Genomic DNA, 15,931 nt, shown 5'->3' on the forward strand with positions numbered 1-15,931 from the left:
GGGAGGGGCAGAGAGAGAGGGAGACAGAATGGAGCAGGCTCCCTGCCGTCAGTGCAGAACCCGATACAGAGCTTGAGCCTGCAAACCGTGAGATCATGACCTGAGCCAAAATCAAGGGTTGGACGCTTAACCAACAGAGCCACCCAGGTGCCCCTAATCTAATGACATTTTTTAAACCCATACATTTTACATATTTATGTAAAAAAATATGGATGTCTCAATGCCATCCTTCATGGTTTCTGCCCTGTGTCATGTTCATGTTAAGCATATAGTGAGCTTTTAAAATATTGGTTCTGCAGGCGCCTGGGTGGCTCAGTCAGGCGTCTGACTTCGGCTCAGGTCATGATCTCGCGGTGTGTGAGTTCGAGCCCCGCGTTGGGCTCTGTGCTGACAGCTCAGAGCCTGGAGCCTGCTTCGGATTCTGTGTCTTCCTCTCTCTGCCCCTGCCCCACTCACGCTCCGTGTCTCTCTTGCTCAAAAATAAGTAAAACATTTAAAAAACAAGTAAATAAAAATAAAATATTGGTTCTGTTTCTCTGGAGAACCCTGACCAATACAGGACCCTAAGTAAAATTTTTAACTTTGCTGAGACCTTCAGGTTTCAGCTGTAAAAAATGGGGCAAAAATCACAACATAGTAGCTGTAATGAAGATACGTTCAAAAGTACCCAGCAGGTGCCAACGCACAGCAGGCCCTCAATAGAAGTTTTGGAACTCCCCCGCCCCATTTCTCTATAGTGGAAGTAAGTTTGCATTGGCCAAGGGAGGGCACGAGGAAGAGTCCCCACCAGTCTTAAGAATGTTAAAAAGGACGTTGCCTGGAGGGGGTGACCGAGTCCTGAAACTTATAAATCATTTACTGTAACCCCCTAATTTTACAAATGGAAAAACAAAAGCCAAGAGAGACTAATTTAATGAAGATCGTAGCATTAGAGGCAGAACAGAAATTGGAACCCAGATTTTCAGGGTTTCTTCTCCTATCACATGGGGTCTCTAACTGTACTTTAAGGTAATGAACTTGTTGAAGGATGTCAGAATTTTCTGTACATGCTTGGGATTCTCAGGAAATTCAGCAAATTGTGAAAACACCTGGGCTTTTCTCGTGGATTATTTTAACTGGCTATGGTTTAAACATGTAACCATGTGAAAAATATGGGATATCTACCATAAAAAAGACTTTAGGCAGGCACACCCTTTGCCACGGAGTCCCAGAGTCATGCTCACGAAAAATGGCTAATGGCAATCTGCTATTTGCCATCTCTATTTCGTTTTTGTCTATTTGTTTCCTGACACTTAAAGTGACTTGAGTTTAGGGGCAGACATAATATAATTTTATGATGGCATGATGTTCAAATGACCTCATTTCCTATTTATAATCCACATAAGATTATCGGTTCCCAAATTCTTCAATTTACCAGACCAGTAAAATCAACACCCTCAAAGAGAGAACGATATTACCGGTCAACTTTGAATTTTGCCAGAAAAAAATAAAAAACACACATGACTGTCACATATGTCATCATACTGCATGAAAGAAAGGACTTGTAACACCAAATGTAGCCTTTGCAAGCCTACGTATCCAGATGGGATGTCAAATTTTAACAACACGCTGTGGGAGAATTCAGGAACAGAAGCAGCATACATTATTCCATCATCTCCATTGTCCCACACAAAGTAACAAAATTGGCTCCTTACTTGTAACAGTTTTAAGACATGCTGTGCGAGAACGCTTTCAAAATAAAAACAAGGAACAAAGTGGCACAAGATGAAGCCGGAAGTGACAGACCCAAGTTGATAATCATGGAAGCTGGTACTGGGTACATGGGCTCGTTTTGCTGCCTCCTCTGCTTTCGTGGGTATGTTCAACATCTTCTCTAATAGAAAGTTTAATTCCTTAGAAAATATTATGACGTAATGTTGGGGTGCCAGGGTGGCTCAGTTGGTTGAGCATCTGACTTCAGCTCAGGTCATGATCTCACAGTTCCTGGGTTCAAGCCCTGCGTCAGGCTCTGTGATGACAGCTCAGAGCCTGGAGCCTGCTTCCGATTCTGTGTCTCCCTCTCTCTCTGTCCCTCCCCCGCTCATGCTCCGTCATTCAAAACGAAATTAAAAAAAAAAATATATATATATATATATATATATGACATAACGGTAAGATTTGATAAGGCTGGGTTATGAGTATGCAAATGTTTATTCTGTATCCTCTGAACATGCTTTAGTTTTTTGTTTCCATACTTTAATGTTTGTACTTGCAATCACTGCTTGCAAGATTTTGTGGGCTAAATCCAACATTTGAACTTTTAACAGTTGGTCAGTTTCTTCTGACTGCTTTTTTCCTGAGCACGGGTCATGCTTTCTTCTTTGTATTACTCACATTTTCTTTTTTTTTTTTTTTTCTTTTTTATTTTTTTTCAACATTTATTTATTTTTGGGACAGAGAGAGACAGAGCATGAACGGGGGAGGGGCAGAGAGAGGGGGAGACACAGAATCGGAAACAGGCTCCAGGCTCCGAGCTATCAGCCCAGAGCCCGACGCGGGGCTCGAACTCACGGACCGCGAGATCGTGACCTGGCTGAAGTCGGATGCTTAACCGACTGCGCCACCCAGGCGCCCCTACTCACATTTTCTTTTAATTGAACTCTGGACAATTTGGATTATATTGTAGCCACTACAGTATTCTTTTGTATTTTTTCTGATATTTAAAACTTGATTCGATTGAAACTGAGGAAATCTGTCTCCCCCATGGGAGAGTGCAGCTGTGATGTCTCTGCTGTTTTTATATTCTTATTTCTGTCCCGTGCTCTGCTTTCCAGAGGTTGCCCCTACACGGCTTAATGGTCAGCAGAGACTTCGCTCATTAAACACGTTGAACCCATGTGGCTCCCATCCATGGCCAACGGACCTGTGTGGAGTGAAAAACGCTCTAAGACCAGGTCCTCCACGGCTTTCTCAGTTCCAGAGTCTCCCTGCTAAATGTCCAGTGGTCGGCTCCTCGCCCTATCTGGAGTTGCAATCTCAAGACTAGCAAAGCTGAGTTTTCTCCAGTTTCCAAGTCACAGTTTTTGCACAGCCTACACCTCCCACCATGAGTCCCTCCCCTCAGGCAAGAAGGCTGCTGGTTTGCATGATTGGCTTGGTGTTGGGAAAACTGGGGAGAAGCGGGGGGGGGGGGGGGGGGGGGGGGGGGGGGGGTTGGAGAGCCAAACCTTCCTTCCCAGGCAGGAAGGCTAGAGACTCCAGGGGTTCTCATCTGAAGCTCTAGATGTTTTTCAAAAATCAACAATTTTCAGTTTCTTGCCTGCCTTTGGTCAATTACCAGGGCCCCAAAATGGTTATTTTTTGATCATTTTTGTTTCCTTTTTTTTTTTTTTTTTTTTTTGCAGAGAGGAATTATTGGCTGACCTCATCACACTGCCATAGCCAGATGTCTCTAAATATCCTTATTGTCTATTCTTAAGTGTTTGAAATATTTGGCACACACACACACACACACACACTAAAAGATGACAGTAAAAAATTATTTTTCACCAAGTAAAACTAATGTCCAAAGGGAAAAAAAATACAAGTGAAAAGACTTCCAAAAACAGAAGTCTTCATTTCTCAAGTTGCTCTGTGGAGCATTGATTTTTTACCATCACCGATATTTTTCAACACGGGGGCTACAGTTGGCAAGGGCAATTGCAGGGAGAGTGGTGTGGTTGAACACACGCATCTAGACTACCTCTAGTTAGTTAAGTCTGCACGTGGTATGGTAAATACTTCAGGGAAACGACTTTGAAATGATTCCAAACATTTCCAAAGACTGCACATTCCATGTAAGTTTTCAAAAATAAAAAACTACCTCATTAGTCTAGAACTCCATCACCATCACCCTCTTTTTATTCAGGGCCAGTGCCTGAAAACCCCTTTTATAAAAGGGATTAACGTGTTAACTCACAATCACACCGCTGTTCTTTAAATACACTTCAGTGGAAGGAGCTGCGAGGCAAATTTAAGTTACGTTGTTTCCAAGCCTTTTCTTTAAAGGAGATGCTGTTTCCCTTCACCACCTGGGATGGACCTTGTCCTCTAGGAAGTGTTTCCATTTGCCCTGGGTTGATTCCCCATTGCTAGAGCAAAGTGTCTCACAATATAATGTCCAGCATCTACATACCATATAATTTTTTTTAAGGTTTTATATTAAAAAAAAATTTTAATGTTTATTTTTGAGAGACAAGAGAAATAGAGAGAGAGAGAGAGAGAGAGAGAGAGAGAGTAAGTGGGGGAGGGTCAGAGAGGGAGACACAGAATCCGAAGCAGGAATCCAGGCTCTGAGCCATCAGCACAGAGCCCGATACAGGGTTCAAGCCCATGAACTCTGAGATCATGACCTGAGCTGAAGTCGGACACTTAACCGACTGAGCCACCCAGGCACCCCTAAGATTTTATTTTTTAAGTCATCTCTACACCCAACATGGGCCTCAAACTCAAGACTCTGAGATCAAGAGTTGCACACTCCACCAACTGAGCCAGCCAGGTGCCCCTAAATGCCGTGTATTTTAGAAAAAACAGTGTTGTTGCTTACCTACATTTTTAACAGACCGAAGATATCCAGGAAGCAACTTTACCAATATTTTCAATTGACGTTTAATTTTTGAGTGTTGGAAATAGTTAACGCTGAGAGTACTCTTGTAAAAACAGTCACAGACGAAAATTATCAAAGTTATAATATCATGATAGAGCAAATTATCCATTTCTTAACCCCAGGAGGGCTAAAAGACCAATGCACAGTAATAACCAAGTTATTGGTTCAAATATTTGAAAACCAACTAAGGTTCAAATATTTGCCTTAAGTTTTATTTATTTAACATTCTTCAATTTTCCTTTATCTCCAAAACAAATACTGTTGTAATTATAATGGATTATTAACTTACTGGATGTATTAAATTATGGCAAAGGCATGCTGTAAAACCCTCAGATATATCATGTGTTCACATGACCTAAGTCCCAAGGACAGGAAAACAAGGGTCAGGTTAGTAACATTTTATATCCCATGAGAACTGGTTAGGGGAAGAAATATTTGACTTTTATCTGACATTTAATTTGCCAGCTTGCTTTCTTCTAGAGCTCAACTCTTGCTCTAACACGTGCTTAAACACCATTCCCCCTGCTCCTGTCTGCCTGCCCGTGAAGCCCCCAAGCACTTGGTATTCTCCCACTTCTCCAGTGATCTGGACACGCGTCTGTCTCTACCAGTTGACTGGATTTCTCATGCCTCAGACCCTCCCCACCCCATCATTTTCAGCAGATAAACTCCTTGCCAACCTCACCTAATTCCCACAACTTCCCTCCACCCTGATGCACCTGCCATCTGCCTCTGCTCTTTCATCACTCCTGTCCCAATAAAGGCATCTTTCCTCTCTCCCAACCCTCAAGAGTTCTGATTCTATCAGCTCCCCCTTCTCAGGAACTCTCCACACTGTCTTCAGCCTCTGAGCTTAACACAACTCTCCCTCCACCCCACTCCTCGCCTACTCATGTCCTCTTTCCCCTTCAAAGTCTGACTTCTCCGAAGAGTTGCCTACAAACACATCTCCATTTGCTCATCACCTACTCAACTCACTTGACAATATGGGTTTTCTTTCTGCCACTCCACTAACACTGCTCAAACTCAAAGCCAACTTCCAGGTCCCTAAATCCAATGGATTCTTAAAACTTATCTTCCCAGTGCAGCAAGCACTTCATACTTTTGATCTCTCCCTACCTTCTTGAAACAACCCTAGGCTTCAGTAATACCCCACTCCTGATATTCTTAGCCACTTTGGGGCAGTAATAATCACAACTTCTAACATCTGTGTAGAACTATAGATTTTGTAAAGCATTTCCACAAGTGGTACATGTATTCATTTAATATTGTGAATGAATGTGTCATTTGATCATTTACTATGTGGGTGTTATTTGAGAGATGAAAAAAAAATCAATCTCATAGCCAAGGCAATTTTGTTAAAGGTCGCAAAGAAAGGGTCAATCAAAATCAGTACTTCATCTCTCAACTTTAAAAGCCATGCTCCTTAAAGACATGAATAGACACTTTTCCAAAGAAGACATCCAGATGGCTAACAGACACATGAAAAGATGCTTAACGTCACTCATCATCAGGGAAATGCAAATCAAAACCACACTGAGATACCACCTCACCCCTGTCAGAATGGCTACCATTAACAACTCAGGCAACAACAGATGTTGGCAAGGATGCGGAACAAGGGGAACACTTTTGTGCCGCTGGTGGGAATGCAAACTGGTGCAGCCACTCTGGAAAAAAGTATGGAGGTTCCTCAAAAAATTAAAAACAGAAATACCCTACGACCCAGCAATAGCACTACTAGGAATTTATCCAAAGGATACAGAAGTGCTGATTTGAAGGGGCACATGCACCCCGATGGTTACAGCAACACTATCAACAATAGCCGAAGTATGGAAAAAGCCCAAATGTCCATCAACTGATGAATGGGTAAGGATGTGGTATATAGATACAACGGAATATTACTCAGCAATCAAAAAGAGTGAAATCTTGCCATTTGCAACAATGTGGTTGGAACTAGAGTGTATTATGCTAAGCAAAAGAAGTCAGAGAAAGACATATATGATTTCACTCGTATGTGGCATTTAAGAAACACAACAGATGAACATAGGGAAAGGGAAGGAAAAATAAGATAAAAACAGAGAGGGAGACAAACCATAAGTCACTCTTAAACACAGAGAACCGAGGGTTGCTGGCAGGGTGTTGGGGGGGGGGGGGGGCGTGGACTAAATGTGCGAGGGGCGTTAAGGAAGGAGGGCACCTGTTGGGATGAGCACTGGGTGTTATATGTGTAAGTGGTGAATCACTAAATTCTACTCCTGAAATTGTTATTACACTATATGTTAACTTGGATTTAAATTTTTAAAATCTTTTTTTTTTTTTTTTTTTTTAATTTTTTTTTCTCATTTTTATTTATTTTTGGGACAGAGAGAGACAGAGCATGAACGGGGGAGGGGCAGAGAGAGAGGGAGACACAGAATCGGAAACAGGCTCCAGGCTCTGAGCCATCAGCCCAGAGCCCGACGCGGGGCTTGAACTCAAGGACCGTGAGATCGTGACCTGGCTGAAGTCGGACGCTTAACCGACTGCGCCACCCAGGCGCCCCTAAATTTTTAAAATCTTAAAAAATAAATAAAAGCCACGCTTCTTCCAATACTACCATCACACGAACAGTTAACAATACTCAAGTGCCGCATCTCAGGAAAAATGAAGACATAACTGATTATCTTGCAGAAAAACCAAGCCCCGAATGAGCAGATTACCTCTGAAAGAAAATTAAAAGGCTGGCTAAAACCTCTCAGATCCTTTCCACACAAAATCCTCAGCATCTATTAAATTGTTCATACTTAACATTTCCAAGGCTCACATAGTATCCTAACAGCCACATCCGGGGAACACTTGAAGACATTAGCTTCCGTAGTTCATCAACTGCTGCTATAAACAACATGTGTAAGTCATTTCTCCCCCTTCTAAAGAAAAAGTCAGCAGCTGTTTGCTAAAAAAAAAATTTTTTATTGTGGATAAAGACATTGCCAACTTACATATATCATTTTTATTTGGAGTATTTTTTTTTTTTTTTTTTTTTTTTTGCCTTGCAGTGCTCCTGAGAAATTCAGAGATGCATTGACTTTAGCTCTATAAAACACAACCCAATATTAAGGTTGGGTTGTAAATTTCCCACACTTAGATATTTCCCTAAAAACCAAAAGACAACTTATCAATTTTAATTAGAGAAATCTTAATAAGTTAAAAAGCAAAGACTGGAAAATAATCACAAATGTCAGAACATTAAAATACCATTACTTTTTCCATAGGAATATAGAAAATAAATATCAGTTATACTTACTTGATATTTACAAAATTAAAGATAATTTTCGTTGATGGAAGACGTTTTCAGTACTTTGATATATGAAAACCTTTGTTAGCTTTAAAAATCAGATTCAAATGCTTTAAGTTTGACGCAATATGGCACTTCCCCACTAATTCTTATCACTCCCTATCCCTGAAGACATAGTTTGTTTTCCATCTACTGACTGGATAAGTATTTTGAGTCTTTTGTCCCCCTTTCAGTTAACCATTAGAAGGTTAAAATACACAGGAGGCTTTATTTGCAGGGGATAGCTGAAATTGGAATTCACTAGTTTTAAGAAAGTCATTCCTTCTCCATGTTTTTGTTGTTCTGGTCTTATTTCCTTTGGTTTTTTATTTTTTTCTTTTAAACATCAATAATGGCAGGGACTGAAACTCGACCAACCATGATACAGGACTCTATTAAAATCAAATTCAATGGCTGGATGGCTTTTCTACCGTATTATAGTGGCTGAAAACCATTAGGAATGTTGTGAAAGCCTGGCAGCTAAAGCAAAATTCAACCACAAATTCTAGTAAGTTTACAGAGAAGTAAACAATAAAACTACTGTAGTTAAAATATTGCAGTAAAAATACTGTTAGCAATGGCCTCTTGCTAACATTAGAATGATAGGCTTCATCATCGTATGGTTACTAAGAAGATTCCTTGAGCAGATGGTTCATCTCTGACTCAACTTCGTTTCAGAAAAGTGGATGAGTTAAGTCTGCTTTGGATCAACAAACACTTAGTATGCATACCAGTGAGCTATAGTTTCAACCGCGATACAACTGAAACATTAGGTACTACAGCTTGAGGACAAGGTCACATACTTATTTAAATAGCAGCCATGTAAGGTCATGCTGTGAAGTTTAGATATGCAACCCACCCATAACAGCTTTCAAACTTACGTTAAACAAGGGGTGGGAGGCCAGGCTGTTTTGAGCAGGGAAGGAAATACTCAAAATGTCATAAAAGGCATTTAAAATATGATATGTTATTTAAATATGCACCATGCATCTCCTTTTCAAATTAAAAGACAAAGCTTTTTTGCGTGTTCTGTTTCTTCAAAATGAAGGATCATGTGTCTTTTTTTTCTTTTAACTTAGAAACTTTTATTTCAGATGCTCCACACTGAAATGAAACTTCAATGGCAAGCAGCAAATAATTTAAGATGGCCAGTGAAAGTATCTTTGGAAAGATCATATAAAACCCAAGGGTAATAATTTCGTAAGAAATAATAATGGGCAAAACGGACAAGAGGCAGTCGCCCAGTCCTAACATAGAACCTGGACGACAACTTCCTTTAAAGTATACTAAATCAAGAACGGCAGTGTAAATACATTAGCTCAGGAGACAGGTGATGTTCCGAAGCAGCAATGTCTCAGCTACTGCACATTTCAGAGAAACAAGTTTTACCCATCTGTACGCGAAGACTTCCAATCTTCCAATCTAAATACAGTACACAAAGTATACAGTTAATCACAGCAAAATTTACAAACAATCAAACTGAGCTCTGGCCAGAGCCAGGCCTATTTACATATTTGGATTAGTATTATTTTCACCTTTCCTTGTTACACAGATGTTTCTATGTTAAAGACATACTGAAACGTACAAAATTTGCAAGAAATGTCTTTAAATGTACAACTTCAACAACTAACACAAACATGAACGTCTTGATATAATTAAGTTCCAAGTCAGGGACTGAATCTTATGACGGGTTTATAAAAAATTAAAGACCTACTCCCTTACTCTTAAGTTCCAAACACCTGGTGCTGGTGTTGCTGCAGTGACGTCACTACCTTCAGTGACCGTGAGGGTGAGAGGACAATGGAGAACTACTGGATCTGCGTACCCCTCTCCCTTCACACCTCGGACAGAGGCAGGAGGTATCATGTTTAGTGATATTGCTAATTATAGGTACCTAAATGCAGCCATGTGACTTAACACTCACATGAAAGTTGTGTGTCTGTGTGTGAGGAAACGGTTTTAAGAGGATACCTTGGCTCATAAAACTAAATCCTATCTCCGCAGTATGTACTCATGTCAAAAAGGAACAAATTACCCATACGGGCAACAACCTGGATGGGTCTCAAGGGAAGTGCGCGGAGTGAAAAAAGCCGATGTCAAAGGTAACAACATACCGCAGGAGTCCATTTACACAGCCCTCCCGACGTGCCAAAGTTACAGAGCTGGAGAGCGGTCGGTGGTTGCCAGGGGTTGGGAGGGGATGTGCGTAGGGAAGGAGGTGGCCACGATTATAAAACATCGCGGGGCAGCACGAGAGACCCCTGATGAAACTATCTGGTCTCTGTACTGTAGTGGTGATCACGTCAATCTACACCTGGGATAAAATTGCATAGAACCAAACAAACACACATTCCACCTCAGGACACCTACAACCTCCCAGGGACAACCGTGTTGCTGGCCTGTCGACACAGAGCCCTCTCAAGATGAATATATGTTTCAGCACTTACAGAAAAGCCGCTACTTATTTTCTTCTGCTGCTTCTTCTTTTTCTAAGTCTCTTGATTATCTTTAAAAGATAGACCATGCGTCTCTAACTTAAATGAGCTTGAAAATCATAGGAAGAAGGAAAGAGCTGATATAAGCTACTAGAAATTTTTATCTTTATCTTTTTTATTATTTGTAAATTAAAAAATAAAATGTTTCTAGCTTAAATTAAAGGTCAAATCAGAGAAGGAAAACAGCATGTATTATAGCAAACACTTCCTCCTGGGACACCTGCAATTTCTAAAAGCAATAAGAATATTTTTATTAAGTTTAGAGAATATACAACTGCGAACAATTACATGACTTTCTCCAAAAGGCCACTTTGTGATAAAGTACACACACGTAGTGTTCATGGTTTCTTTAAAGTGCCACGTGTTTGTCTCTGGCTTGGGAATCATCTACTGCTTTAAAAGGTCTTTCAACACAACTCCAGCACTGTTGTCGGGTGACACTGGCAAGGGTGTAAACGTGGGCAACACATCGGAGATGGGTTTCAGGAGCAGATGCCCAGGCCCACCAGGTCCAAGTCCCGCCGGGTTCATCAGAGGCACAGCCGCAGAGCGGGGAGCCAGGAATGGATTCACATCTGTTCTTCTACCAGATCTAGATTCTGTGCCATCTACATGATAAAACACAAGCTGTTTAGTCGCCTATATGTGATTTGGTTAACGGTGTACATGTGTTCTCGGTTCCTAGATTGGGCCCCCAAATAAATTTAATTCTTACGCTGCTGGGTTCTGGATCTGCTAAGCAGAGTCTACGACACATAGAGGGTGAAAGAAGACAAACAGCAAGAGAGATGAACGGACAAAGAACAGGGAAGGGATAGGAATACCTATATATACAGCTAATACTTTATGAAACGCATTAACATTGTTGTTTGACACTTAAATACCACTTATATAACTGATAAACTTCATTTCCTTTAAGAACTGCCTTTTAGAGGGCGTTTTCTATGTTACGATGCACGCAAATTTTGTAACTACTTACCATAAAGATGACAGACTTGAGAACTTGTTTTCCCCCAATAATTATGAAGGCCATGAAAAAAACTGGCACCAACACCACAGTGGTAACAATTAGATCTGACATTAATTTACCCAAAGAAAAACAAGATATACATTATGTTACCTGATCCTCCTCTTTTTAACATTCAAAGGTTTGAAACAATTCTTCCTTAGATTATTTCTCTATAAAGTTAGGCTGAAACTAGTTTTTATGGGAAGAGGTATTTGTTTATGCCCTGATGTCTTGGTGGACAGAATTCCGCTTTGTTACCCGAGACCGCTAACCACGTCACTGTTAAAAGACAAGCACCACTCAGCAATGGGAAACTCAAATGAAGAGTAACCTCTAGAACAAAGAAAGCATTGAGACAAATTCATCAAATCAACTTATCATCAAGTAGCCTGGGTCTCCAAGCTTTACTTCCGTGTGAATGACAGCTTTCCAAACTCTGGAAAAGCTTCCGGTGCCCCTGAGTAAGCTCTGACCCTTGCCACATACTTCTGAATCCAGGATTAAAGAGTAGTCTTGCTTTTCTTTAAATGCAAACCCTATACCAGCTCAGAACATCACTAGCTTTGGTCTCTGATCGATCCAAACCAAGCTGGGAACATAGCCTGGTAAGTGGAGAGGAGGAGAGAAAGAAAGAGGAGGAGAGGGAGGGGCAGAGCAGGGAGCAGGAGATCTTGCCGCAATGAATTTTGGAATCCACGTGAAGACACTACAACCTAGTGTAGCAGGCAGAAAGCATTTTTTGTAAGGTCTTGATGACTTCTCACTAAATTTAGTAGCCAAACCTTTTCTCAAAACAGATTTTACCATTTCTCTTTTTATCAAAGTTCAGGAAAATAGAAACAGTCAGCTAAATGACTTAAGGCAATTTGTTTTGAATTTCAGAATATAAATTCTTTAATATTTTATTCAAATTTACGTATCTGATGTGATATGAACTTGGGTATATAATAACACACACCTTTATAGTCCAACTAGCAAACAAGTTAGTCTGTATTAAAATATGTAGACTTCAGATAAAAGAGAGACTTTCTAATCAAGAATCTGTTTATAGTCTAATGGATTATACTTCATTTTCAAGAAAATTTCATGCATGCCAAAATAGGGATATAAATATAAATAAGACCCTTATGACCTAGTGGGATAGAAAGCTATGCATACAGATCATACAACCACCAGACCATTTGCTTCTAGGCAGACCGTTTAACACTAAAGAATACTTTCAATACATTCAACACATAAGAATACATTTCAGGGGCGCCTGGGTGGCGCAGTCGGTTAAGCGTCCGACTTCAGCCAGGTCACGATCTCGCCGTCCGTGAGTTCGAGCCCCGCGTCGGGCTCTGGGCTGATGGCTCAGAGCCTGGAGCCTGTTTCTGATTCTGTGTCTCCCTCTCTCTCTGCCCCTCCCCTGTTCATGCTCTGTCTCTCTCTGTCCCCCCAAAAATAAATACACGTTGAAAAAAAAATTAAAAAAAAAAAAAGAATACATTTCAATACAATACATTGTACTTTCAGTACATTACTGTACTGCTCTTATAAATATTATTAACATACCACGGTTTGGTTATTGAGTGTAACATTTAGATGTCCACAGGGAAAAAAATCTTTAACTATAAACTACACTTTTAACTCTAATTTAGCAATAAGTATCCTTAGTAGGAAGGAAAAACAGGTGACCAAGCAAAGGTTTCACCAGCTCTTCCAAGTTCTCTACCAGTTCACCAGCACTTCCAAGAAGAATTCAAAGTGGCTTATGCAGAGAGAAGAATTATTGCAATATACAAAAGAAAAATACTCCACATTGTTTAAGCTAATCCAAGCCAATTAAGCATCAGATTGCTGTAAGAAATATGAAGCAAAATCTAATGCCTTACTGGAATGTTGGGAGAAGTCACTGTACATTTTCAGAAACACTAAAAATTTAGTTAATATCACTATAAACCATAATTATATGTTAAACATTCAATTTTTTAAACTGTAGAAAAACTAAGTAAGTATCTGGTTTTACCTTTAAAACTTTCTGGCACATTTGTAACTGCCTTTCTCCTTCCTGGTGAATCCAGAGGTTTCAGATCATGAACAGAAAGCTTTGGTGGTGGAACAGATGGGTGAGATTCTGTTTCTAGAAATTTAACAAAAAGTTCTGAAAAAGACTAAGGAAACAGTATTTGGGTTAATTAGGCAGATATTATAAATTACATATATTATATATTATATTTCTACAATTAAGAAAATGTACCAGCTACTCCAAATATCAAAAAACAAATCATGCCTTCTGAATCATTTTTTTGTAAGTAATATGAACAATTAATGAAACAATTGTTTATATGAACAAATAAAACTACTAGCGCTTTAGTTACAGATCAATTAAGATCTTTAGCAATGTAATCAATGATGTTTGATCAAACACTTGTTACCAACCTCACAGTCATAATTAGCTACCCGATGGCACTTCAGACATCAAGCCTTAAATCATTTTAATAACTGTTTACATGGACATGAAACACTATATTGATGGAAAACAGTATTAAATAGTCATATTTTTCTAAAGTAACATCCAATCGATGAATACACAGCAGCAGCTCACCAGTAAGATTATCAGATTAACACAATGTAGTTGTAGACTTTTCCTTTAAAACAAACTTTATGCCATCCAACTTAAAATAGGGTATTGTTTATCTTCAACCAACTCTGGGTATATCACCTAGCATCAGTTTCCTCTTTATTAAAAAACAAAGTAAAATAAGAAAACTCCACATTCTGATTCACAGAGCTACTACTCAATTTATTGTTTTTATTTTTAAATTTTTTTAGTTTTTGTTTAGTTAAGTACTCTCTATGCCCAACGTGGGGCTCAAACCCATGACCCTGAGACGAAGAGTTGCATGCTCTAAGCCAGCCGGGCAGCCCGAGCTATTCAATTTATCAATATTCATGAAGACCAGTAGGCACTATGTTTTCATGTTTATTAATGCCTCCTCCTGCCAAGATGTAGATCTGTTGAGGGGAGGTGCTTTGTCTTCTGGTTTGCTGGTGCATCCCCCAAGCTGAGAACAGTCTGGTACAGAGCAGGTGCTCGGTAGTAAGTGTTCAAGGACTAGGTGGACACAAACATGCATAGCCTCTGTCTTTAAGAATCTCGTCATTTAGTAGCAAGACAAATGGCTGTGTGCCTATAGCAGCATGATCAAATACAAAGAAAAAAAATACTTAGTACTTTGAAAAATAAAAGTACCATATAAATAAAAAGTTAAAACGAAACATATATGCAATAAAATTCTTTAAACTGGCTTATGATCCTTAAGCTAATCTCTCTGGAGATCTCAGTTTCCACAATTCCAAAATCAAAGGTCTGTATAATAAAATAATGGAAAAAAGAAATCTGTTTTTTGCGAATGAATGTGATGTACAATCACTGCACCACTCATATTCAGCAAGAATAAAATTGGCTCTTACACTGTTAAGCACAGATTGCTGATTTGGTCTCAGAGGTGTGTTGGGGACGCTTTTGGATCCTCCTCCAAGCCATCCAGTCATCCACCTGGTAACACCACCCTGATCTTCATGAAGCAACTGAAAGATTATTTTCAAACAGAAAAATGTTATCAATACAAGAAAAGAAAAAACTATTTTTACATGACTTCAGATGGTAGCGAACTATGCTTTTCAAGTCCAATTCCTAGTAAATGTTTCCTATTGAGAGAGGCTACCAATACAATAAAATGTCATCCCAAGCACTATCTCAAGTAAAAGTTGAGGACTGCCATGTCTCAAAATTTCAGCCCTCGGATAGGAGACGTAGTTACGGAACTAACACTATACAAACTGAACAAATTCACCTCTTCACTATAGTATGAAACGGTTCCATTTGCACGTTACTGAGAAAAATGAAAAGTTACATAATATTGAGTAAAGAAGATAATTTTAAATGATGCCACTATGTGAATTATGAATATATTCAGAATGACTTCCAATTGTTTGGTTACCTGCTCCATTTCCTCCCTCTTGATACCCAGGATGCTTCCCATTAATCGTAACACCTCATGGCGCTGATGTTTTGGTGTATGGAAATGTCCAATGAAGAGGTTTCTCATTAGGACTCTGTGAAAATAAAGGCAGAAACAGCTCAAGCTAACTCAACACTTATCCTAATACTTAGTGTACCCAAACAATAAACACTAAACATATGAATATTTAATTATACTTAAGCAATTGTTACAAAAAACACTAAACGATAAAACGTTTTAAAGTACTTAAAAAAAAATCTTGACAAGTCTAACGGAGAATATTTCCAACAACCTAAAAAACGGATACCTTTTAAAACATCATTTATTACCCACTCATTTTCTCTGACAAATAAATCAATCAACTGAGACAGCGCCTAGGTAAGTAACTTTCGGTGCCTATCTGGGCTCTACGGTAAGATACTTAGGATTTCTCCCTCCCCACCTTAAGTGGTGACGACACTCCTTGTGCTTAACAGTTACGCT

General features: G+C 39.5%; 1 protein-coding gene across 3 annotated transcripts in view; it reads right to left on the reverse strand.

The window, feature by feature from the left end:
• Window positions 1–7,552: 7,552 nt before the first annotated feature.
• TRIP11 (thyroid hormone receptor interactor 11) overlaps window positions 7,553–15,931 on the reverse strand; it is a 66,059-nt gene continuing 57,680 nt past the window's right edge. For 2 of the 3 annotated variants that reach the window (XM_047862053.1, XM_047862052.1), the window contains exons 18-21: window positions 15,428–15,542; window positions 14,898–15,014; window positions 13,450–13,594; window positions 7,553–11,040 (exon numbers count right to left, since the gene is read on the reverse strand). In XM_047862053.1, the coding sequence (XP_047718009.1) occupies window positions 10,820–11,040; window positions 13,450–13,594; window positions 14,898–15,014; window positions 15,428–15,542 (598 nt within the window). In that variant the 3' untranslated portion in view covers window positions 7,553–10,819. Of the gene's footprint in view, window positions 11,041–13,449; window positions 13,595–13,630; window positions 14,615–14,897; window positions 15,015–15,427; window positions 15,543–15,931 lie in introns of those variants that run through there. The other variant, XM_047862054.1, reaches the window with a different exon arrangement.

Source organism: Prionailurus viverrinus, chromosome B3 (genome assembly GCF_022837055.1).
Source record: "Prionailurus viverrinus isolate Anna chromosome B3, UM_Priviv_1.0, whole genome shotgun sequence".
Classification (NCBI taxonomy): Eukaryota; Metazoa; Chordata; class Mammalia; order Carnivora; family Felidae; genus Prionailurus; species Prionailurus viverrinus.